Source organism: Halichoerus grypus, chromosome 7 (genome assembly GCF_964656455.1).
Source record: "Halichoerus grypus chromosome 7, mHalGry1.hap1.1, whole genome shotgun sequence".
Lineage (NCBI taxonomy): Eukaryota > Metazoa > Chordata > Mammalia > Carnivora > Phocidae > Halichoerus > Halichoerus grypus.
The window spans coordinates 94214375-94239793 of record NC_135718.1 but is presented as its reverse complement, the minus strand read 5'-3'; the positions used below and the strand labels follow the sequence as shown (position 1 = coordinate 94239793).

At 40.7% G+C, this 25419-nt stretch overlaps 1 protein-coding gene across 11 annotated transcripts in view; it reads left to right on the top strand.

The window, feature by feature from the left end:
• SDCCAG8 (SHH signaling and ciliogenesis regulator SDCCAG8) overlaps nt 1–25419 on the top strand; it is a 233027-nt gene that overhangs the window by 44333 nt on the left and 163275 nt on the right. For all 11 annotated transcript variants that reach the window (XR_013449815.1, XR_013449816.1, XR_013449814.1 and 8 more), the window contains 3 exons: nt 3458–3522; nt 6749–6937; nt 15616–15754. Coding sequence is in view for 5 of the 11 variants with exons in the window: in XM_036096993.2 (XP_035952886.2) it covers nt 3458–3522; nt 6749–6937; nt 15616–15754 (393 nt within the window). In the remaining 6 variants the exon portion in view is untranslated. The remainder of the gene's footprint in view (nt 1–3457; nt 3523–6748; nt 6938–15615; nt 15755–25419) is intronic.

Genomic DNA, 25419 nt, shown 5'->3' with positions numbered 1-25419 from the left:
GACCTTATATTGACCTAAACTTGTTCTTTTCAGGGTCATTAATGACCTCCACATACCAGTCCTCATCCTCCTGAACCTTGTGGCAGCATTCTATAATATGTTGGTTAGTTGCTCATGCTATCCTCCTTTACTTGTCTAATGACCCAATTTAACATACATTCAGAAGAGTATGCAAAACAAAAATGTGCAGCTTAATGATTTATCTTCAAATGATTTATCTTCAAATGTGATTGTCACCTGTAAGATGTGTAGCCCTGCCCTGTCCCAGAAGCCCTCTTTGTGCCCCCTCCCAATCCCTGCCTCTCATTCCCTTAGAGCTAATCACTTAACTTTCATGAAGATTGCCTAAGCAGGATCTCTAGCCACTAGTTGATACCTGCCTATTTTTTTAAACATTGTATAAATGGGGCCACACAGTATGTATTTTTTTTGTGTCTGGCTTATTTCATTCAACCTTACATTTGTTAGATTCATACACACTGTTGCATGTGGCAGAAGTTTGTTCATTTTCACTGGTGGGTCTACTGTATAAATATACTACAATTCACTTATCTATTCTACTATTGATGGATTTTTGTATTGTTTCCTGTTTGGGGCTATTGTGAATATTGCTGCTATGGACATTCTTTAATATGTCTTTGGTGTGCATGACACACATTTATGTTGGGTGTGTACCTTGGAGTGGAATTGTCGATCTTGAGGTATGTGTATGTTCACATTGAATGGTTAAGGAGAGCATTTTGGGTGGATTTTATCAGTTTACACTCCTACAGCACCATAGGAGTGATACCATTGCTCCATATTCCTGCCAACACATTATATTGTCAGTTTTTCTGGTGGGCTTGTAGTGCTATCTCTTTGTGATTTTCATTTGCATTTCTCTGATGATTCAATTGTGAGATTGAATATCTTTTCATGTATTTATCGGTGTCCTCCTTTGTGAGGTACATGTTCAAACATCCTACTCATTATTTTGAGTTATTTGACATTTTTTTAAAATTCTTTATGTATTCTGGGTATAAACCCTTACAATATGTCTATTGTAAATATATTTTCCCATTCTGGGGCTTGCCTTATAATTGTCCTGTTAGTTTTCTTTCTCTCTCTTTCTCTTTCTTCTTTCTTCATGACTAAAATTTCTTAATTTTAATGTAATCTCAGTTTTCCCCCTTTATTGTTTAGTGCTTTCTGTATCCTTTATCAAAAATGTTTCCCTGCCCCAGGTTATAAAAATATTCTCTTACATTATCTTCCAGAAACTTTATAGTCTTGCTTTTAACATTTAAATCTACAATCTACCTGTCTTTATTTTGTATATGGTGTGTTGCGTAGGGGGTCATAATTTGTTCTTTTCCCGTATAGTTATTTATCTATATCCCAGTACCATTTGTCAAAAAGAGAGTCCTTTGTCTGGTATCTTTGTTATAAATCAGGTGTACATATATGTCTGGGCTCTGTGCTTTATTTCTTTGGTCTTTGTGCTACTATCATCCTCTCTTGATTGTTACAGCTCTATACCTGGTAGACTACATACCACATCTTCCAACATTGTACTTTATCTTCAAGAGTGTCTTATTTCTGGAGGCACCTGGGTGGTACAGTTGGTTGAACATCTGACTCTTGGTTTCAGCTCAGGTTGTGATCTCAGGGTTGTGAGATTGAGCCCCATGTTGGGCTCTGCACTCAGCCTGGAGTCTGCTTGAGATTTTCTCTCGCTCTCCTTCTGCCTCTCCCACTCATGCTCCTCTCTCTCTAAAATAAATAAATAAATCTTAAAAAAAAAAAAAGTGTCTTATGTCTGGCCTTTTGTATTTCCAAATACGTTTTAGAATTAATAGTTGGGCACCTGGGTGGCTCAGTGGTTAAGTGACTGCCTTCAGCTCAGGTCATGATCCTGGAGTCCTGGGATTGAGTCCCACATCGGGCTCCCTGCTTGGCAGGGAGTCTGCTTCTCCCTCTGACCCTCTTCACTCTCTCTCTCTCAAATAAGTAAATAAAATCTTCTTTTTTAAAAAAAGAATTAATTTGTCAAGTTCCAGAAAGCCATTATGAGGCTTTGATTGAGATTGTCTTTTGATGGAGATTGATTGCTAGAAGTCACTTGGGGGAGAAGATATCGTTACTTATTTTTAAAGATTTTTATTTATTTATTTATTTATTTATTTATTTATTTATTTATTTATCAGAGACAGAGAGAGAGAGCACAAGCAGGGGGAGCGGCAGGCAGAGGGAGAAACAGGCTCCCCGCTGAGCAAGGAGCCCGATGTGGGACTTGATCCCAGAACCCTGGGATCATGACCTGAGCCAAAGGCGGGCAGACACTTAACCGATGAGCCACCCAGGCATCCCGAAGATAGCTTTATGATATTATATCATCTAATCCTTTATTTTTTAAAGATTTTATTTGTTTATTTGAGAGAGAGAGAGAGCACAAGCAGGGGTGGGTAGGGGCATATCTCTTCCCTATGCAGATACAATGCACTTCATTGGTCTTCTCTTTTCCACACTTCAGAGTGACTTAAGATTCAAATCTGATCAAGTTTTCAATGTCCACCCAATGCCTCTACTACATGGAGATTACATGAGTTGTCTGGGTAAAGGTCTTGTATATTTTTTCTTCTCATGGCCCATTCTCACCTGTTCACCCATCTCTATGCATTCTTCCATCTAGCATTGCATTTGTAAGTGGATACAGATCCACTCACTGGTCAAACGTGCAACATGTTTTCTCCAGCCTCTGTGCCTTTTCTTCTGTTGGAAGTTAATCCTTTAAGTATTAGCGCTTCCTCCAGGAAGCCTTCTTTATTTCTCTTAAGCTGAATTACAAGCTCCTGCCTCTCTGATTTCAGTTTACCTTCTATATACCTCCCTGGAGTGAAATATATAATTGAAATTGTCCCTGTGTTTTTCTATTCCTTCTGAGAATATAAGCTCCTGGAGGTTAAAGCCATCTTCATCTTAGATACCTAATAAATATTTGTTGAATGAAAGAATAGTGGGATGCCAGCATTGTAGCTAGTACATCCATTTGGTCTGTTATTTATTGTGATTTATAACTTTCCTTTTATCATTGATCCAGCACTCATTTATTGTATGTCAATACACAGCAATCACAGTGGGGGATTCCAGTAAGATTTGATCCTTGCCCTCATGAACCTTATAGGTGAAAATTGGTTCTTCTCAGAGTCATACTTTTAAAAGTAAGATCTAATGTAGGCATTTTTGAAAAAAATTGGCAGGGGGGCAGTAATAACCATTTTATGACTCAGTCCACAAAGAGTGGGTATACGCTCAATAAAAGTACAAAAGTTTGGGTGAACTAGTGTTTCTTGAGAGGACGCATTATATTTCTTCTTGGGTAAAAGGACAAAAATTGAGTTTAATATTAATAATTAAAACTTGCTGATAAAGCACAGGGCATGGAGAAAATGTACACTTTTTGTTTTCTCTTCTAAAGGAGAGGCTAAAACTTACTTATGAAGAAAAGGGTGAGATCCTGGAATCTCAATTGAAGTTTTTGAGGTAAAGTATCATTGTCCATTTAAAAATTATAGCAAAAGCATAATGATCTTAAAATGTATTTGAATGTTTGCTGACATGCCAATTTTACTCAACTTAAGAATTACTTGATGACATTTTATGTTCAATATAAGAAATATCCTCAGGTTATTAAAGGAGCAGGGGCATAAAATTGTGAAGTCCCATTTCAAAGAACTATGAGCTAAACTATAAATTTTATCCCTTCATTAGTTATGAAATAGTCATGTTTTGTCATAGTAATTAAGAATCACTAGCTGCTCTGATAGAAATTATGCTTTTAAAATAAAATACTGAAAATAAACATTCTAGTTTTCAAATTACAAGCATTTTTTTTTTCTCTATAGGTATTTTTATCTAAAATTGTAACAATAATAGTTTGAGTATTTTTCTATATACGATGAATATGAGTATACTGTCTCCCCTTCTCCATGGGGGATATGTTCCAGGACCCTCAGTGGATGCCTGAAACTGTGGATAGTATTGAACCTTATATATATTGTTTTTTCATGTAAGTACATACCTATGGTAAAGTTTAATTTAGTAAGAGATTAGGCACAGTAAGAGATTAAGAGTGGTAACTAAAAATAGAATAGTTATAACAAAATACTATAATAAGAGTTATGGGAATGTGGTCTCTCAAAATATCTTATTGTCCTGGCTGATCCTCCTGTTTGAGATGATGGGAGGTCTAAAATCCCCGGGGGGTGAGATGAAGTTGGGGGGAATGATATTCACATTGTGACATATTGTTAGGCTACCACTGACCTTCCCATGATCTGTCAGAAGGAGGATCATCTACTGCTGGACCTTGGTTGACCCTGCATAACTCAAATCATGGAAAGTGAAACTGTGGATTGGGGGGGACTTCTGTATACACAATAAGTTTTCATGTACTTTTTGACATGTTTTTTTAGAAGTCCCAATAAAATCTACATATTACAGATTAACCAATTAGTGATTTATTATATACTATGGGCAGAAAAAGATACCAGGAATTGAATTTTTGGGGGTGTTGAAGCTTATTTTAAATAATGGCAGTAAAATATTTTTCAAACTTTGAAATACTTTTTATAATTTTATTAAGTCTAATTTGCAATAAAATTTAAAATCTTCAGGCCACATATTGTTTGGAGACATAAGCAGAATAATAATACCCAGACCCAGAGCTCGTGGCTTTCGTGCTCATTTTTTAATACGCTCTTACTCACTTTATACTTTAGCCTGATTAGTTTTAGGATTTCTGTAGAGACTTTTATTTTTTCATGAAGAAACCTAACGTTTAAAAAGTGGCCTAATTTTTGCTTTCTTGCTTTTTTTTTATCTAAGTCTTTATTTTGATTTCTGTTGTGTTTTGATTCTTCAGTTTTTGTTTTTGTTTTTTAGAGAGAGAGAGCATGAGCGAGCACGAGTGGGGGAGGGGCAGAGGGAGAGAGAGGATCTTAAGTAGACTCCACGCTAAGTGTGGAGCTGGATGTGGGGCTCAATCCCACAACCCTGGGATCATGACCTGAGCCAAAGTCAAGAGTCAGTTGCTTAACTGGCTGAACCACCCAGATGCCCTGATTCTTCATTTTTTAAACTAATGGCAGTGTGATTATTTTGTCTTATTCATAAGTCAAATGTGCCATCTTTAATTAAATTAAAATACCACTTTGCAATGAACTAGACTTTGTTCCCTGCACCTTCAACATCTTCCTTTTCCCTTTAGTATACCTTAAGATTATTTAAAGAGGCATTTTCTTTAAGAAAGAGATAAAACCACCATTCTCAGAAGCTCTGGCTTTCTGGTATCTATTTCTTTTTTATTTTTTTGCCATTTCGAGTAATCAAATCTACCTAACTGTTTTGAATTTGAAACTGACAGAAATAGTAATGGAGACCCTTTGATTTTGGAATGTGCTTCCAAAGTTCTTTTTACGAAGCCTTTGAAAGTCAGACTTTTTCTATATGATATTTAAAAAGAAAACTTATTACATTGGAGATATTATCTCAGGCATAGGGCAAAAACAGCTCCTTTTTTTTTTTTTCATTTCAGACTATTGTTAGCTTAGCTTTTTTAACCCTCAGATTGCCTGCAGATCTTTCTCACCTCCTCAAGGCTGCCTGAAAGTCCCCACATCCCAGAGTGGAGGTAGTGTGTGATAGCCAGGCATCTTATTATTGACCTTTCTTCTGTGATAGCGAGTTAGGATAGCTGTAGCTCCCTGAGTATAATAGAAATTGACAGCAGAGTTGACTGAGCTGGAGATAAAGTGCCTGCTTTCAGTAGTCCAGGTATTTAAGGGCTATTTTCTCTTTTGAAAGCTAGGAAGTTATACAGTAGGAAAGGAAGTGTGCAAGAAAGCTCAGTTGTCCCAGTTGGCTTTACCAAAGCTTTACTGGGAAGGGGTGGGGGCGAGAATACAACCCATACACTGGTCATTTTATCCTCAAAAAGTCAGCGTGGAGAACCTCATCCAGGGACTATTTCATATAGTAAAACAAACAAAGTAAATACACACACATACACACACACACACACACACTTCCTCAGCCCTTTCTTTTAGCAGATTGCATATTTCCCGCTAATAGCTGCTGCTTATGAATCTTTATGACTGGTAAATTCTATATAACTTCTTTCTAAAAGAAGAGAGTAGCCCATTTTCTTTTGAAATAGCTCTTTATAGAACTTTGTGATTCAATGATTTTTTAGTTTTTTTCTTCCTAAAGAAGAATAGGCAACAATAAATGACTCACAGATGAAATCCATGAGCTTCTAAGGTACTCTACACATTTTAAGGGTTAACACTTGGAATAGGGTATTTCCCTCAATTCAAGGATGTTGTGTTACATTGCCTCGCCTTTTTATTAGGAGAAATGACTTAGGATTTGTATTTGGAGTTTTATTTTTGATCGGTGGATGATATAACATAATGGAGATGGATCCTTTGAAAAGAGAGCTGGTATCAAGAGGCAGACTAATCTGTGTTAAAATCTTACAAGAACTTGGGCTAATTATTTAATATATTCAAGTCTCATTTTACTCAAAGTGTCAATTAGGGTAATCACACTTACGTTTCAGGGCTGCGGGAAGAATTAATCAGGTATTGTATACAGAGCACCTCATAAGTTAGGCACTCGTAAGTAGTAGTAGCAGTTATCTGTGGGATGATACAGGTGACATAGTGTACATGGTCATTCGCTAGAACTTTCTTTCCCTTCTTTTCAGGAAAGACCTAGCTGAATATCAGAAAAATTGTGAAGATCTTAAGGAGCGACTGAAGCATAAAGAGTCTCTTCTCGCTGCTAATACGTCTAACTGTGTTGGTGGCCTTTGTTTGAAATGTGCTCAGCACGAAGCTGTTCTCTCCCAAACCCATAATAATGTTCACGTGCAGACCATTGAAAGACTGACTAAGTAAGTAGCTTCTCCACACGGAGGCTCCATAACATGGAAAACTGCGTCTTTAAAGGAGCGTTGTGTTCTTTCATCCCCGTGCTGTCTCATGTGGGATTGATGCTGAGCTTCAAATAAAATAGATTTTATTTTATTTCACCGGAGCTTTCTTGAAGATGGAACAGGTGGGTTCTGCCAGCTGTGTGTGACCAGGTAACTGGGACAGGTAATTTTACTTCTCTCGGCCTCAGTCTCATCTTGAAGGAGAGAATCGAAGTAGATAATCATTACAATTCTGTTCATGTCTACAAGTCTATAATTGCAAATCCGGCACTATTTGTAACAAAAATGAGTTTGAGAGGAATTCTCTTTTTAAATATTTTTTATTTATTTATTTGAGAGAGAGGACAAGGAGCATGAGTTGGGGGGTGTTGGGAGGAGCAGCAGAGGCAGAGGGAGAAGCAGGCCTCCTGCTGAGCAAGGAGCCCGATGTGGGGCTCGATCCCAGGACCCCAAAATCATGGCCTGAGCCGAAGGCAGACGCTTAACCAATTGAACCACCCAGGCGTCCCTGAGAGGAAGTCTCTTGATTTTGCCAAGTCTTGGATTTCCAAGCTGAAGTTTAGGTAGAGTGAATTTTTATCACATCTTCATCACGTGCCTGCTGTGAGGAATCTTGGGAGTGCATCAGAAGAACAACCCTTAGATCCACTATCAATTTTTGAAGATGGACTAAGGACAATTTCCAAATGAGCTTTCATGCGGTCGAAGTTTTCATCTAGGCTGAAATACTACAGTTCTCTATATACATCCTTTTTGTCCTATCTTCACTGTTCCAGGGAAGCCTTTTCCTGTGAAAAGGTTATCCTGTGGGATTTGAGAATTGTTATTTAATACACCATCCAATGGTGATTTATAGTGTGTGTTCTTCCGTGCCCCCTTCTCTTCTGTATGCTGAAGATCACCCCTCTCTGTTTGGACTTATTTAAATAGCCCAGACATCACCGCCTCCAAGAAGTATTCTCTCGCCAACCTCACCCCATCTTGCCCTCAACTGACTTAGGCGCCTTTCTTCTATGATTTTATAGTAGATTGTGTATACTTGGAGGTGATACCTGTGATGTGTTTATTTCTGTGTCCCTGGCTTCTGGCAGAGGACCTGGCCTGCGGTAGACACTCTGAAGGTTTGCTGTTCATAGGACAAGGCATTTTGGCAGTCAGAGTTCCTCCAGTTGGAACTGGTGTAGAGAATGGAAAGACTTAGTCCTTAAAGTCAGACTAATTTTACCCCAGTGTTTTGACCTTTGCACAAATTACTTTACCTCTCTGAGTCTGGACTTTTCTTGTTTGAGGGAATAATACCTACATGTTGGGATTTTACTGGGGCACTTAGCCTTGTGGCTAGAGCACAAACTGCCTCGACTCATATTCTGGTTCTCCTAGTAACTGCCCATGTAACCTCGCGAAAGTTATTTAACCTCTCATGCCTCAATTTCCCCATTTTTAAAACGGAGATAAAAGTACTTTAATAGCGTTATTTTGAAGGTTCTTTGAAAGAATACCTATATGGTGCTTAAAACAGTTCCTGCCAAATAATAAATGCTCTATAAATATTAAAACTCCTCTGTACCTCTCCTACTCCAAAAGCAATCAAAATGTCTGGTAGCCATGGTTTCCATACATAACTAACCTATTGGTTGTTATATAGAAACTGAATTTCTCCAGTATGGACTGACTGGTAGTTTTTATGATCTGAGCTGATGGTCCTGCTTTTTGTTAAATACTATATTAATTAAATATATTTTAAATTATTCTTATATATTTCACATAGCTATAAAATTTATTAAATATATATTAAATATATTTCCAGATCCAACTACCATGTGGCAAACATTTATTATATACCAAGGACTCTGCCAGGCAGTTTAAAAACATAATCTTTTTTAACCTTAGTAAAGCATGTATAAGGTAAATATTACACCCATTTTGCAGCTAGGGAAACTGAGACTCAGAGGAATTAAAAATTTGCCTGTTTACATTTGAAAAAAAAAGGAATAGAACTATACTTCACAAAAACAAATTCAAGATGGTTTAAAGACCCAGATACAATTCAGCCTATAAAAGCATTAAAAGAAAATATAGAAAATTATCTTTATGGCTTTTGGCTAGGTCAAGTCCTGAACATGGTATGGAAAATGAATGCCATAAAGGAAAAAAATATATACATTTAACTTCATTAAAAACAAACTTCTTATGATATCATGATACAAATTGAAATTAAAAGACTGGGGAAAATATTTGCATGTTACATAACAAAAAATTGGTGCACTATCTCAAGAACATCCTTTGAAACAGACATGAAGGACAAACTGCCCAGTTGCAATGTGGATAAAGAATAAGAACTGGTGAGCAATCAAATAGGAAGATGTCAGTGTATGAGAGGGTATTCACTCTTATTATTGAGGGAAATACAGATTTTTCAAAAAACCCTTCAAGTTGGTGAAAATTAAGGAGATTGATAGTGACAAGAATCGGGGAGGCCATGAGTGAGTGAATATTTTCACACACTGCTGGTGGGAACTGTAAGTCGATATTACTTTGTAGGGTAATTTAGCATTATCCATTAATAGTTGAACTGTGTATTACATGTTTCAAAATCTACCCCAGAGAACCTATGTATGTGCACAATGGGGCCGTTCTAGGGAATGCTTTCGCAGCATTACTTATAATTGGTGTTGTGATAGTGTGATATGATAAGAAATACATATTTTGGTCTTTATCTCTAGTTCCTGGCACAGAGCTCCTAAAACCCCTGTAATGTCCTAAATGATAAGAACAATAGGAACATCCTTTGTTATATTTGGTTTCTGTCCCCTGCTCCTGAAATAGCTCTGAAACATCAAGGTGAAAGGAACATCTTTTGTTATTCTTTCAAGCTCCTTTCAGCCACACCTGAGTTTATGTTAATGAGATGACTTTTGGAAACCCACTAAGGATGGGGGAGGCTAGTCACCAAGGGAACCATCCATGTGATTAGAGGATTGGAACTTTCAGCCCCTATTCCCCAATCTCTGGGGAGTAGGCAGGGACTGGAGATTGAGTTCAATCACCAATGGCTAATGATTTTATCAATCATGCCTAAAGAACCTCCCTAAAAACCCTAAACAATGGAATTTGGAGGGCTTCTGGCTTGGTGAACATATCAAGGTGCTGGAAGGGTGGCACGCCCAGAGAGGGCATGGAAGCTCCACTCTGCTTCCCACACACTTTGCTCTGTGCATCTCTTCCACTTAGCCCTTTGTGACTTGTACCTTTATAGTAAATGGGAAATAGTAAGTAAAGCACTTTCCTGAGTTCTGTGAGCTGTCGTAGCAAATTATCGAGGCTGAGGAAGGGGTCATGAGAACCCCTGACTTATGGCCAGTTGCTCAGAAGTACAGGTGACCATCTGGGACTTGCAGTTGGCACCTAAGGTGGGGGACAGTCTTATGGGACTGAGCACTAACCTGTGGGGTCTGTGCTGACTCCAGGAAATTAATGTCCCAATTGAGTTAGTATCAACTGAGAATTAGAAAATTGCTTGGTGTGGAAAATGCACACATAAGGTGTCAGAAGTGTTGTGAGTACAGAAACTGGAGGAAAAGAAGTGTTTCTTTTAGGTGTGAACAACCTAAATATCCTTCAAAGGTTTAGATAAATTATGTTATGCACAGTAAAAGAAAAAAAGAGTGAGGTAGATCTATATGTACTAATGTGGGACTAAGCTCCACAATATGTTGTTGAGGGAAAAAAATAAAGATGAAAAATACACGTCTGAAATGAAACCCATTTGTATTTTTATTTTTTAAAAAAAGCCCATGCACAGCCATACTATGTATTTTCTCCAGGTTCATACATAGGCACAGAAAAAGGTTTGAAAGAATAAGCACCCAATATTTAACAGGGATTACCCCTGGAGAGGGGGAGGAAGCCACTGAAATCGAAAGTAGGTGTCAAGTGGGTCTTTACTCATGTTGGTAATTACATTTACAAGGAAAATATAATGAAAAATTCATTTTAAAAGGGCAAAAAGCATATTCAAAGTCACACAGATGAAGAGAAACAGAGTTTAACTAAGTGATCTAGCATAGCCAAACCAACAAATAAAAGACAGGGTTTTTTTCCCCTATCGCCTTTCATATTATCCTTATAGGTCATGAGAAAAATATTTTAAGAGGAAGCTACAAAGTTTACATTGATTTCAAGGCTGGCAGTCATTTAGAAATTAGATTCTTCCTTGGTTATGTATTCCTTTGTGACTATTCTACATTTTAGCTCTTAGCCTTTTAAAATAAATGTCAGCCTTTTCTGTTCAATTTTCTGCTTTGTCAGCATATCATGAGCTCATGTTCTGCTTTCCTAACAGAGTACAGTGGAAGGCTCCTGCTTTTATTGTCAATGAAACCTTTGTCTATAGGATTCCTTTGGCCTCAGCTGGTGTTCAGCTTCTTTCAACTTATTAATGCAGAAGGCTGAATATTGAGTGTTATGCTGCCTTTGAAGAGTGGCCAGCACTTTTTAGGTCTGGATTTCTAGTTTTCTGCATAATTAGAAGCCTGGACCCTCAGTAAGCTGTATCGTAGAATTTCCTGCAGGACTCTAAGATGGAATTTTAAAAAATTATATCCCAAGTATGATGAATCAAAAGAATCTCCTGGCCTCTACTTGAAATGTGGCATGTGACACGAGCTGTAAGTTCCTTTGTTGAACTTCTAGCGCAGACTGTATTGGCTATATGATGGGAGTGCCTCGAGCTCTTGAAAGGGACAGGACCGGGCATGACCTCGAGATCAGACCACCAGTATGTTTGTGGCGTTGTGTTAGGACCATAAGGACTTTTTGGAGAGTATACCTCACAACTGTTGATGACATTGGATACATTTTAAAAGTTGCTTTGAAGTCCTCCTAGTGTTTCTGAACTTCTGCCTTTCACTCAGGCCTCATTATGCCTTGAGGTAAGTAAGAGCGATGACAGTAACCTCTCTTTCTTGAGTAATGATCAAAACACCTTCAAATGATAATCAGGATGGAACTGCTTTGTAATTCGATCCTTTTCTATAGCTCCTAGTGTCTTGGAGAAGTTTCAGAGTACTGTTTAGAAAGGAGAAGTGATTACTACTATACTATCCTGGGACTTTAGTCCAGCTTGTGAATTTTGAGTGGGTCTTGGCAATGTGGTGTATAGTTGGCTTTGAAAGACTATGGCAGGAACTTCCCAGAAATGAGGAACAAGGAAATGTTGTAGTCAGCCTTCTAGACTTGCTTTTAAAAGATAGGAATAATACTAATGATGCTTAATGATGCTTGAAACTGGTACTCACTGTGGAATAGCTGAGAAATTTCAGGCATTTCTTAGACACCTTATCTTTCAAGATGAAGCTCATGCTCATATATCAGACCAACTCTCCCTTTTCCTTATTTTAAACATCTGACCCAGATTATTCAGGGACTTTCTCGGCCCTTGTCGCTCTGATTGTTGCACTAAATTCCTTAAATACTCCACGCTCATTAGCTGGTTCATCCCAGAACTCGCACCCGCTCCTTGCCTCGACTTGTGCGTTGGCTGCTCTTTCAGGGTCTTTTGATCGTGGAATGTGGCAGTGTTGATGCCGTGTTGCTTGCTCTGCTTCGAAAAACTCCTTGATGACACTTAGATGGTGTTCTTGAAGCACTCGCAGACCTTTGGCCATTGCAGATGGTAATTTGGCGAACTGCCACCTCACACTCACACTGGTAGGTCATATGTATTTGTACAGCTTCCCACTGGGAGAGGTGCGCTGGGGTCTGGCTCTGGGCTGGGCCTGTGGATTGGGAGCTCTGGAGCAGGCCTGCAGTGGCCCAGGTAGTTCTCCAGGGTGGCCGGGATTGACTGCTCCTGAAGGCCAGATAATGTGGAGTAGGTTGGGGCTGGGGCTAAAAAAGGAGCTAAATCAAGAAGGTGACCTAGGAATGGGACTGGAAGCAAGGCCTCGTGTTGAAGGCAGGGCTAGCATGCCCAGAGTTGCGTCTGTTTCAAGTGCTTGCTGTTTGGATATGGGCTGACCGAGTTGAAACAAAGCAAAACAAAAAATGTAGGGACTGAGTGGATAATCCTAAATTATCAAGATGGCTTCCTGCACCTGTGTGTGCAATTTAAGCATCTCTGTGGAGCTTCCCAGCTGATCTGAGGGCCGCCTTAAAGCGTGGGTACATTTCTCTTCCAGAAAATTGGAGTGTGTCAGTCCAGTGGCCATACAGATGTTTAGTATCATCATTTCATGGGCTCGCTGTTGAATGATGAGGTTAACAAGACATCAGTATTTGGGGGTGTTTATCTTTGATGATTGTCTGTCATCTGAACCTGATGAGCCGATAGTCTGAAAAGTTTTTGAACCAGAACACCTAAACTCTTTAGTCTCCAATTCTAAATAGCCTAGTGACTTTTAAAATCTAGATCCTAAGGTATTAGAACTGGGAGGAGTTTTACTTTACCTCTTTTGATGCCCTCTAGCAGAGTCACTACTTGTTCGTTTGGTGTTTTGTCCTTTATTCCACTGAGTATCTGCTAATGTGGCAAATGCCTCTCAGCAAGAGGACATACTGAAAAGAGATTAAATATATTAAGCGTTAAGTCTCCTGTAAGAAACAGATTTGTTCGATTTTGATCCTGTTGTGATCTGTCAGCATACTATCAACACTGAGCTTTTCTGTTAATTCTTTTAGTTGGAACCTTGGCTTCAGTGAGGCATGGCATCCCAAAGAGGTCAGAGCATCACTGAATGCTTTCTCAGTCCGACTTACAACTCTGAGAAAGGTGATGGTCTGATGCCCATTTTGACTTGTTGTCCTTAAAGAGCGAATTATTTTCTAGAGTCGTACGTTCTAGTTGGACTGCATATTCTCAATGAAGCTAGTACTCTTTTATGTTAGAGCTTTTTTGAAATGCAGATAAATATAAATTCACTTTGCCTTCAGGTAATCTGTGTTTGACATAACGAGAATGATTTAACCTTGCTTTGATTCTTCTACTCTTTCACATAATCATTGTGTTTGATTATATTTGATCAAAATAATTAACTCCTTTTTTCATTTCTTTTAGAACAAAAGAAAGAGTAAATTATTTTTCTCAATTCAAAACACACCAGCAAATTCTAAAATGAAGATCACTATGCTCTCATGAATTTTATGATAGTTGAAGCCATTCTTTTTTTTTTTTAAACAAAACGGGCTTTTATGAAACTGCTAATAATTATAACTTTGTTCAGTATTACATATTTCTTAAAATATGAGTGCTTTCCAAATACCACAAATAGTTTAAATTATTTTATCTTTAAGAGATTTTTTTAGGGGTGCCTGGGTGGCTCAGTCAATTAAGCATCTGCCTTCGGCTCAGGCCATGATCCCAGGGTCCTGGGATTGAGCCCCACATCGGGCTCCCTGCTCAGTGGGGAGTCTGCTTCTCCCTCTTCCTCTGCTGCTCCCCCCTGCTTGTGCTCTCTCTCTCTGTCAAATAAATAAATAAAATCTAAAAAAAAAATTTTTTTTAAATCATGTCACTGGTTAATTCTGAAAGCAACTCAAACTCAGATTATAACCTTTGAAATTATTTCTCCTTCAAGGTTGCTAAACTTAAAAAAAAAAAAATCAGAGTTGGCTCTTTCCTGGTAGTTTAGGACTTGGCAAAAAAAAAAAGGAAACTGCAAGCAGTTACTTGAACTGAATTTGAAACCACAGTTTAGAACTTGAGCTCTTTAACAAAGCATGGGATAGCAGAGAGAGACATCCAACTTATTTTTTTTTTTTTTTTGCTTTGTGTGTGTGTAGAAAGTTTCCCACTTCACTTTCTCTTTGGTCTAGTGATCATTTTTATCCAATGGATAAATTCCAAATATTCTAAAATCTTCTACGGGATTTATTTAACCCATGAGATTGGATCTTTGCTAGTTTACATGCCAAAGTGTTTTGGCATCTGGTTGCATCTATCCCTAAGAAAGAGTTAGCTTAGAGGACTTCTGAGAATTGCTGACGAGGGTGTGGGGCCAGGCAGCGATCAAACCAGCGGGATGAGATTTTATTAAATCCTGAGTGTTCTCTGCATGACCAGGGCAGTTGAGGGATTCAGCAGTCCTTCCCATTGAAAGAAGAAATGTATTCACAAGTAGGTGAAAGAATTTAATTGAAAGAAAAGGGCGGAAAAGGGGGCTGTGGAGGAAGACAAACAGGCAAGGACCTATTTGTTCAGACAAACGAGAGGGGTGTCACTGTAGATAAGACCTTAGTAGCCCCTGAACATGTTAACTTCCACTTTGAGGTAGAGTCCCCGCCTTCTCTGTCTTACTCCTTTTTTCCCCCAGCCCCCCACCCTTCTAATTTTTAAACGAACTTCCTCTTTTCTGGGCTTTACTCTGCAGCCCACAGTGGGGCCGTCCTCCGCACAACAGGTTATTGTCCCACGCAGACGGAGCCCTGCCATGAATGCCCAGCTTTCCTGGCTGCTCTGCCTGGCCCTCGCCAAGGGAGGGCAGAGGGTCTCTCTCCTGGCGTGCTCTACCATGTGCCGAGCCGGCCCCCCCCCGTCCCGGCTCGTCTTCCACCATGTGCGAATGCCTTTCTCTTCCTCACTTATGAATACAGGATCGTTTGACCATGTCTTGTTTCGAATGTTCTTTCTGTGCTGACAGGGAAAGGGATGACTTAATGTCTGCGCTGGTCTCCGTCAGGAGCAGCTTGACAGATGGGCAGCGAAGAGAAGCCAGTGCTTATGAGCAGGTGAAACAGGCCCTGCGGACGACCGAGGAGGCCAACTTCGAGAAAACCAAGGCAAGTCTCGGAAGACCAAAATAAAGGCGCGCCGTAACTGCCCTGTTTTCTTTTCCAAAGTATTTCTGTGGTTACTCTTCCATGACTAAACTCTTTTCTTCCGAACATGCAAAGTGAATGCCAAGCTGTTAATGGTGACTTTGTGAAATGAAACAGATTTCCTGGTAGAATTCTTCTTCCTCTGCAAATCTTCCTGTTCTATCACTAGTCAGAGAATGTAGTACCACGTGGGAAAGTGCGTGGAGAGATTTGCACACTTCATCTCCTCATTTGCTGATAATTTTGAACGCTGTGAAAACCTTAACACCATCCGTATGAGTTCCTGTATGACGACTGACAAATGTTTCTCCCCTGTGCCTGGGAAATGTTGAGAACATCCAGACATGCCACAGATAATAAATAATATATGTGTATTGAATAGCATATTTGGCTATGAATGGGTCTGGATCCATGGATGCTAAGTCACACACATTGAATGATAGTGACAGTAATCGTTAGCACTTCATGATCAGGCTGTGTTGCAGGCACTTTGAATCCTAGGAGGTTCTTGTTGATTCATTGCTGTGTTTGGGGGCCACACCTCAGCATCAGTATTTTATTAAGGTATGGGGCTCTTCACCCCTATAGTCAGCTCCTCAGTCACTTCCTTGTCCCTTGGTCTCTACCCAGTTCATCCCTGGCTCTTCCCAGACCACTGACCATCATTGCTTCCGTGACTAATGCCCCGATGCCTCTGAAACTTATGTCCATTCTGACCAATTTTGTCTTCCTCAAACACTCCTGGTTGTTCATTTGTACTGAACTCTTGTCCCTCGATGATACCGTGACCCTCAAGCCCTCCAGTGAAGGCCCTTTGCCACTCATATCATCTCATCTGGCTGTGATGGAGGAATGAGCATGCACTCCACTCCTTACTGCCAGTTCCAGGCCTTTCTTCTATCCTCTCTGTTAGTGACCAATCCTCTTTGAAATCATCGTGGTCTCTCTTCTCCCTAATTTTAATCAATATAAACTCTCAATCACTATTTGTCACAGTGTCACTGTTTGACACTGTTTTTCAAAGAAACTCATCCATGTTATCACTTGGGTTTATAAAATAGTTGTTGGCTATTTGACTCTTTTTAAGAGCATTAACATCTGACCCTTTTCCCCCTCGTCTTTGTCTGCTCAGGCTGCTAGAACAAAAATACCATAGCCTGACTGGCTTCAACAGCAAACATTTATTTCTTACAGTTCTGAGGGCTGGGGAGTCCAAGATGAAGGCATCAGCAGAGCTGGTGTCTGGTGAGGGCATGCTTCCTGGTTCACAGATGGCTGTCTTCTTGCTGTGTGGCCTCACATGGCCGAGGGGGGGGAGGGAGCTCTCTGGGACCTCTTTTATAAGGGCACTAATCCTATTCATGAGGGCTCCATCCTAAGGACCTAATCACCTCCCAAAGGCCAAACATCCTAATACCATCACATTGGGGTTTAGGTTTCAACACATGAATTTTGGAGGGGCACAAACATTCAGTCCACAGAACCCTCCGCCTACCTCCTTTGATCATCCTGAAAGCTTCCTACATCCATGTTGTTAATACACACAACACCATGGTCCCAACACACTTGGGCTTGCTTACCTCTAACATGTCCCCTCTTCTACGGTAACTGTCACCTGAACCGACGTGTCCATGGTGTCTCAAACTCTGCATCTGCTACCTCTGACCAGCGCTTCTCTCTGCCTCTCTATCATCATTAAACCTCCTCAGTGTCCTCATTCCTGCCTCTGCTTCTTTAGTCTCCTCTCCTGTCTTGTTTTATCTATTGTGTCCAGGCTGGTCTTCTTCCTCTCCCGTTCCGTTCCGTTCCATTCCATTCCATTTCCTTCCTTCCTTCCTTCATTCCTTCCTTCCTGCCTTTATTTATAAAGATTTATTTATTTGAGAGAGAGCAAGCATGTGCGCAAGCTGGGGGGAGGGGCAGAAGGAGAGGGAGAGAGAGAGAGAATCTCAAGCAGACTCCCTGCTGAGCACAGAGCCCGACGCAGGGCTCGATCCCATGATCCCGAGATCACAACCCAAGCCGAAATCAAGAGTCAGATGCTTAACTGACCGCACCACCCAGGCGCCCCCCCTTCCATTTAAATAGGAACTTCACATCCCCAATTGAACTCATGACATTTACTCCCCAACGCTGCTGCGTTCTCTCTGGGACCGCACCTCTGTCCACCACCGTGCCCTGACCCGAAAGCTGGTTGCCATTCTCTCCTTCACGCTGACTTCCCACCAATCACTAAGTACAAATCTTAGTTTCTGAACTCTTCTTGAATTCTTTCCTCACTGTCACCTTTCTTGTTCAGGACACCATTATCTCTGGGTTTATGAATGACAGCATCCTCTTCCTTCGCTGTGTTCCCTACACTACCCTGCAGCCAGAAGGGACCTTTCTTCGAGGCAGATTTGATCCTGTGATTCTTCGATTTCCAATCTGTCTGGGATTGCCCACTGCCTCAGGACAGTCTCTAAGCCTTTGGCATACTTCTGAGGTCTGGCATGGGCTTCCTTATTACTGTCCTCCAACAGACTCGGCCCCTGTCAGCTTGGAAAGGCAGTCGACTTTAGGGGTTGGGCGAAGTCTTTGTTAGAGTTAGCAGACCTCGATTCAACTCTCAGCTGCACCATTTCCCCAGCTGGGTGACCTAGGACAGCTTACTTAATTCCCCGGGCCACAGTTTTTCCTCATCAGTAAAATGGAAATAATATCTGACTTAGAGGATTGTTAGTGAGGACTGCATTTTATTTTATTTATATTTTTAAAGATTTTATTTATCTGAGAGAGAGAGAGAGAGAAAGCGAGTGAGCAGAGCCGGGTGGTGGGGGGGCAGTGGCAGAGGGAGAAGCAGGCTTCCCGCTGAGCAGGGAGCCCGATGCGGGGCTCCATCCCAGGACCATGGGATCATGACCTGAGCTGCAGGCAGACGCTTCACCGACTGAGCCACCCAGGCGCCCCAAGGATTCCATTTTAAAATGTGTATCCGTTATGTTGTAGAAACTCTGGCACAAAGTATTTCCTCAAGAGCTAGCACCTCTGATGGTGACGGCCACTTCTGCCCCGTTTTTGCGCTTCTGTTACAGCCCCTGGGTGTTTGTACCTGCCATGCAAATTCTTCACTCCCCACCTAGATGTTTTCTCCATCTCTCAGGTCTGCTGCTGTCTCTAGAAAATCTCTGGTCTCCCATGCCTAGACTTGATGTACCTCTTATGTGTCTTCATAGAAAGGCTTCTCAGCCTTGGCACTATTGACATTTTGGACTACATAGTTCTTTGTTTTAGACCTTGTACGGCCTGCACATCTAGGATTTTTACCAGCATCCCTGGTCTCTATTCACTAGATGCCGGTAGCATACCTCCTCTTCCCCAAGTTCTGGCAGCCAGAGATGTCTCCATATATCATCAGGGGTGCCCACGGGTGTGTGTGCATGTGTGTACATGTGCATGTGCGTGCATGTGTGTACATGTGTGTGGGGGCACATGTGCGTGTGCGTGCATGTGTGTGTGCATGTGTGTGTACATGTGCATGTGCGTGCATGTGCGTACATGTGTGGGGGGCACATGTGCGTGTGTGTGCATGTGTGTGCGTGCATGTGTGTACATGTGGGGGGCACATGTGCGCGTGTGTGTGTGTGCATGCATGTGTGTACGTGTGCATGTGTGTGCGTGTGTGTGTGCATGCATGTGTGTACGTGTGCATGTGTGTGTGTGCATGCTGAATTGCCCCCAGGTAAGAACTACTCCCCATTATGTACAGCATTCATCAGTGTATTAGTCTTCCTTATTTGTCTTTATCTTTCATTAAACTTTTATTTATTTAATTATTTATTTATTTATTTATTTAGAGTGTGCATGCACATGTGTGCGGGGGGGGAGAGGGAGGGGCAGAGGGAGAGAGAGAGAACCCCAAGCAGGCTCCACACTCAGCGGGGAGCCCAACATGGGACTCGATCTCATGACCCTGAGATCATGACCTAAGCCAAAATCAAGACTTAGATGCTTAACTGACTGAACTACCTAGGTGCCCCTTTCATTAGACTTTAAAATCTCTGATAGGAAGGAACTTACCCATCTTGATTACTAGTAAATCTTTAGCATCTTGCATAGTGCTTGGCATGTAATAGGTTCTCAGAAAATATCCTCTAACTAAGGGAATTGTAATCTGTTTTCAGTAACACTCTAGAATTCTTTTATTCTTATCTTTCCAGTTTACCCCCATGGCCAGTGCCCAGCAGAGGCTCAATCACACATTTTTTTTTCCTATTGCTACTTTCAGCCTTTCAAGTGATGCTGAAGAAAGCCACAGAATGAATTCCACGGGAGACCGATACTGGTCATCCTCAGTGGTTAGAAGTACTATTTAGCAGTTCTTTTCCTTGCAGGTGGCCACCTTCTGTACCATAGGAAGGAATTCCACTTTCTGTACGTCCCCAGCTCTGCTGTTAACTCCTCACTCGGTAGCTGACCTGAGTTACTGACGTCACAGCCAACTGACAAGAGCCTCTTCAACATCTTCTCATCTCCCAGACGTGTCCTCTACTCATTTTTCCTTGCTTATCTGGCCCTCTTACTTCCCAAGATGAAATCTTCTCTAAGTTACTGAAGTCTCCTAGCCATTTGTCATCACATCTTCTTGTATCTTTGGTCCCTCCCTCCCCTCTGTTTCCCTCTTCATCCATCTGCAGCTGTTATTCTTGTTTAAACAAACAACAGGCAGCCTTCACGTGATCAGCTTCCACTTCATCCACTAACTTCTTGCCACCATTTCACCGGCAGACCTTTCAAAATGAGTGTCCACTGTTGCAGCCTTCCGTTCACTTCTGAGCACACTGCAGTCAGGCTTGCAATAAATTGCAGTCTGACTTCATGCTGCTGAATTGCTCACTTAATTAATGGTCACCAGTCACTTCCTGATTACTAAGCCCAGTGATGTCATCTCCGTCTTCATTCGACTCCCGACTCTGCTGTCTTGGAAGCCATTGGCTGTCCTTTCATAACATGTCATCTTTCCCCCTTGATTTATCTGACATTTACTCCCATGGGTTCTTTTTGTATTGCTCTTATCTACTCTTCTCCATCTCTTTTCACTTGTTTTCCACAAGCCTTAGACATAATTAGTAGTTCATAGCCTTCCACCTGCATTGTCCTCATTTCCAGGAATTTGTCTCTCCTGTCATGTCCAGAACATTCCCTGCATTTGAACACCCCCGCCTTGTGCCTTTAGCTCTAACAGCATTCTTGAGCACCAGACCTACATTTCTTGCTGCTACTAGACCTCTGATTATGTATGACATTCTGTTAGTATCTGAAAATCTACCAAGTTACTGCTCCTCTCCATTTTCCTCCCCACTACTCCTTCTCCTTCTCCCATTGTCTGTGTTCTCTTTCTCAGATGATGGCATCCTCATCTTAGCAGCAACCCTGGCTGGCAGCCTTTAAAATATTTTGGCCCCTCCCCATCCCACACTCTCAACATCCAATCAGTTGCCAAGCTATCCCTCTGTCTTTGGGGCTTTGGGGTCCCTTCTTAAACTCTGCCCACCCCTTCCATCCTGGTTAGGCCTACATAGATGATCACAATAGACTTCTGTTGGTCTTGCTCAGGCCTCTTCCAGTTCCAGCATATCTTGCCCATTGCTGCCAAAGTCCCCCTCAGTTGTAACTCTCCCTGTTCGGAGTAGCTCCCCTCTTGCAGTAAAATGAAAGCATGACCTTCCAGATCTTTCACAATACGGCCCCACCCTAACTTTTCTAGCCTTATTTGTCACTATACTCTTTCCTACGACCTGTGCTGTTTCCTGAATATGACTTACAAGGTCAGGAATGTGACCTTCCTAAATGTGACCATGAATTTGCTGACACTATACTTTACAGCAATGTATTGATCTATCTATTCAACCTTGGGGCTCAACCCAGGCAGCAGTCTTCCCCAAAGTTTGCCCCAGCCCTTTCTTGCTTGAATTAATCTCTTCCTCCTCCATATTCTGACTGAGCTGGTATCATTTTGGTAGCTGTTTACATAGCTCTCACCACCAAAATACCTTATTTTTTTTAAAGATTTTTTTAAAAATTATTTATTTGAAGGGGGGGCGGTTAGAGAGAGAGAGAGAGCACAAGAAGGAGAAGAGAGAGAGGGAGAAGCAGACCACTGAGAAGGGAGCCTGATGCAGGGCTCTATCCCAGGACCCTGGGATCATGACCTGAGCTAAAGGCAGACGCTTAACTGTGCCACCCAGGTGCCCCACCACCAAAAGACCTTAAAAGGCAGGTAATTAGTGTAATTAGTGCTTTTAAAAATTTAACAGTTAAGAACAAAAGAAGCTATTGCATATTGCGAATCTAAAGCATTTTTCCTTGAATTAGTAATAACGCAAGAACTGATTTCTGTGCAGTTTACAAAATACAGTGCACATCTACTAGCGTTTATCTCCAGTATGTTAAAACATAATAGGAATTTTGCTTTCTGAGAGTAAAAAAGTAAAATGGCATCCGTATTTTAATTTTTAAACCAACTACTTGATCTTTGAGCTCATGAAATGGGTACTTTGTTCTTATAGTTCCTTGACATTTGTTGCCATCTAGTGTTCACATTCGCACATTTCATGCTAAGTAAATGCACACGAGGAATTATTTTATATTCTATACTTACATTGACGATGGCAGTGAAAACACCCGAGGATTTTATAAGGTAATAAATCTATAACACGAGAAAGCTATAATGCCATTCAGCTGTGGAACCACCCTGGCTCAGATCTCTACTCTGCCACTTTTTAGGTCTGTGATCCTGGGCAAGTTACTTAATGTCTCAGAGCTGCTCAGTTTCTTCACTCAGCTGAGTGATAAGAACTATTAAAATTTAGCAAGAGTGTTAAATAAATTAATCCATGTAAGCCACTTAGCAAAGTATCTGGCACATGGTGAGTGATCAATAAATGGTTTTGATTTACTCTGAAAATTGTAAGCCATTACAACCAGGGATCATTTTAAAAGAGGAAAAAAATATCCTCAGAATAAATGAGGGTGGAAAAGCAGAGGTTTTGCAGTGATGCCTTGGTAAAGCTACAACATGAAATGCTTAACCAGGCCTCAGACCTGCTTGCTTCTATCTTAAGGGACATTGTTGGCTTTAGCATGAAGTTATCATGACTGTATCTATAATGAGATAACCCTCCAAGGGAAGATTTAAAAAACAAAAAGCAAAAACCCAGGAGGTTGAATAAATGTCCCCAAAACTTTTATTTTCCTTTCTAAATTATTCTTTTTCTTAGACTATAGAAGAATCAGAAAGGTGAAAATTAGAAACCTAAAGTAAAAAGATCAAGACATTTGGTCCTTTGACTGCAAGCACAGGCAGAGAATATAATGCTTTTTATTTTTTCTTTTTTGAGAGAGAGAGAGATTGAGCAAGTACGGTGTGGGGCAGGAAGGAGCAGAAGGAGAAGCAGAGAATCTTAGGCAAGCTTCACACTCAATGGGGAGCCTTTCATGGGGTTCGAACTCACGACACTGAGATCATGACCTGAGCCAAAATCAAGAGCAAGATGCTTAACCAACTGAGCCACCCAGGTGCCCCATCGCTTCCTGATATGTACATTATCTGCCACAAAACAAACAAATTATAAACATCTTGAAAATGGGAAATAGGAACAGACTGACTGATAGGTTTCTAGCAAGCAAGAGTTTATAAATTAAAAACCAACGGTTGTCATTATTTATAAGTTACCTGCTTAAAACATATTGACAGCATTTTAGTTTTGTGGGCTATAGTTCATAAAAATGAAAACATTTTCATAAGTTTTTATGTGGATTTTAAATTTAATTTTTTAAGTGTGAATTTTGTTATTTCTCATAAGATCTTTAATTCTTGAATTGTGAATTCTTTGATCACAAGGATTTCTAGAAACCTAGCCCTAGCACTTGGGAAGGACTTTCATATGTCCTAAAATAGGTTTCCTATTTTAAAAAATTGAGTTGACTAGATATAAATTTGTTTCAGAAAATGTTTTGGCCCCATTAAGACAGTAATCCATACTTGTTGGTTTAATAAAACTAGGGCTGGGAATATCAAGTCCAATAAATTATGTTTTGAATAATGTATTAATGTGGCCAGCATAGAATAACCACAATTAAAGAAATTTCCCAGAAGAGAAAAGGTCCCTTGAGGATAGAGTCAACTGGGTGGGGGAATAGTCTAATTCCCTCAACTTCTCAAGAGCAACAACCACTTCCACCAAAAAGGGGCTGTGCTCAGGGAAAGAAAGAAGCTACCCCCTTGGGAACCACTGGGAGAAATGGCAGATGCAGGCCCCAGATCAACTTGGGCCTCTCTGAAGATCTATCAGTTAGCTGTAACTGACCATTCACTGACCTCGCTTGTGAGAATTCAATTATGCCTTTATGGAATGGTTAGATGAGCAGAATCAGGTAGTACTGGATCAACTGGGATTCTGGAAACTGGGAGAGGGAGCCCTGGAATGAAAAGGTAAAGCTTTGGGGCGCCTGGGTGGCTCAGGGCTTAAGCATCTGCCTTCTGCTCATGTTGTGATCCCAGGGTCCTGGGATCAAGCCCCCAGTCCTCCTTGGGCTCCCTGCTCAGCAGGGACTCTGCTTCTCTCTCTCCCTCTGCCACTCCCCCTGCTTGTGCTCTCTCTCTCTCTCTCTCAAATAAATAAATAAATTCTTTTTTTTTTTTTTTTTTAAGGTAAAGCTTTAATGGAAAGAGTGTATAAGTATTTGTTTATTTCCCCTTGGTCTTCTAGTGCGTGAGGTCCACAGTAAGAAAGCTATCTTTAGAAAGATTAAATCGCTTCTCTAAATCCAAGTGTTACTGATCCTTCATAATTTTCTTCATTGGGATCAGGCATATATATTAAAATCAAGACAAATAAAAGTCCTTACTTTTACTCATACTTCCTCATCATTACCTCTCCGTGATGGCCAGTCCTAATAGGGAGAAGGCTTCAGCAATGGTTTTAAGTGATTTACAAGTTCTTGCCTTGTACTTTGTACTTTTTGTTTATATCATCTTATGCTGGCAGTAGGCCTCTTTCCCTGTCAGGATCATTTACTGTTCCTTGTTTCCGAACTGACTGAATTCTTGGAATTGATTCTTTGGTTGTTCTTCATGTCAGCCTGCTCTTTGATCTTCAGCAGTCCCTTCCACTGTTCTGTGCTTAATAATGTTGACTCCTGAGTTTTTGTTCAATGAAAAAGGTACTGATTGGAAATATTGGTTTATAGTCAATAATCATTTTATTCTTTCATGCCACGGGTATTAGATCTTTGAAAGTTATGAAGATTTTTATTAGGCTCATATAAAATATTTTTCATGGGGTGCCTGGGTGGCTCCGTCGGTTAAGCATCTGCCTTGGGCTCAGGTCATGATCCCAGGGTCCTGGGATCGAGCCCCACATCAGGCTCCCTGCTCGGCAGAGAGCCTGCTTCTCCCTCTCCCTCTGCCTGCCACTCTACTTGTGCTCTCTCTCTTTCTCTGTCATATAAATTAATAATGTCTTAAAAAAAAAAAAAAAGATTCTCTCTCTCCCTCTGCCCCTCCCCACCCCCCTACTCATGCTCTCTCTCTCAAAAAATATATAATAATAATAAAATAAAATGTTTAAAATATTTTTCACAAC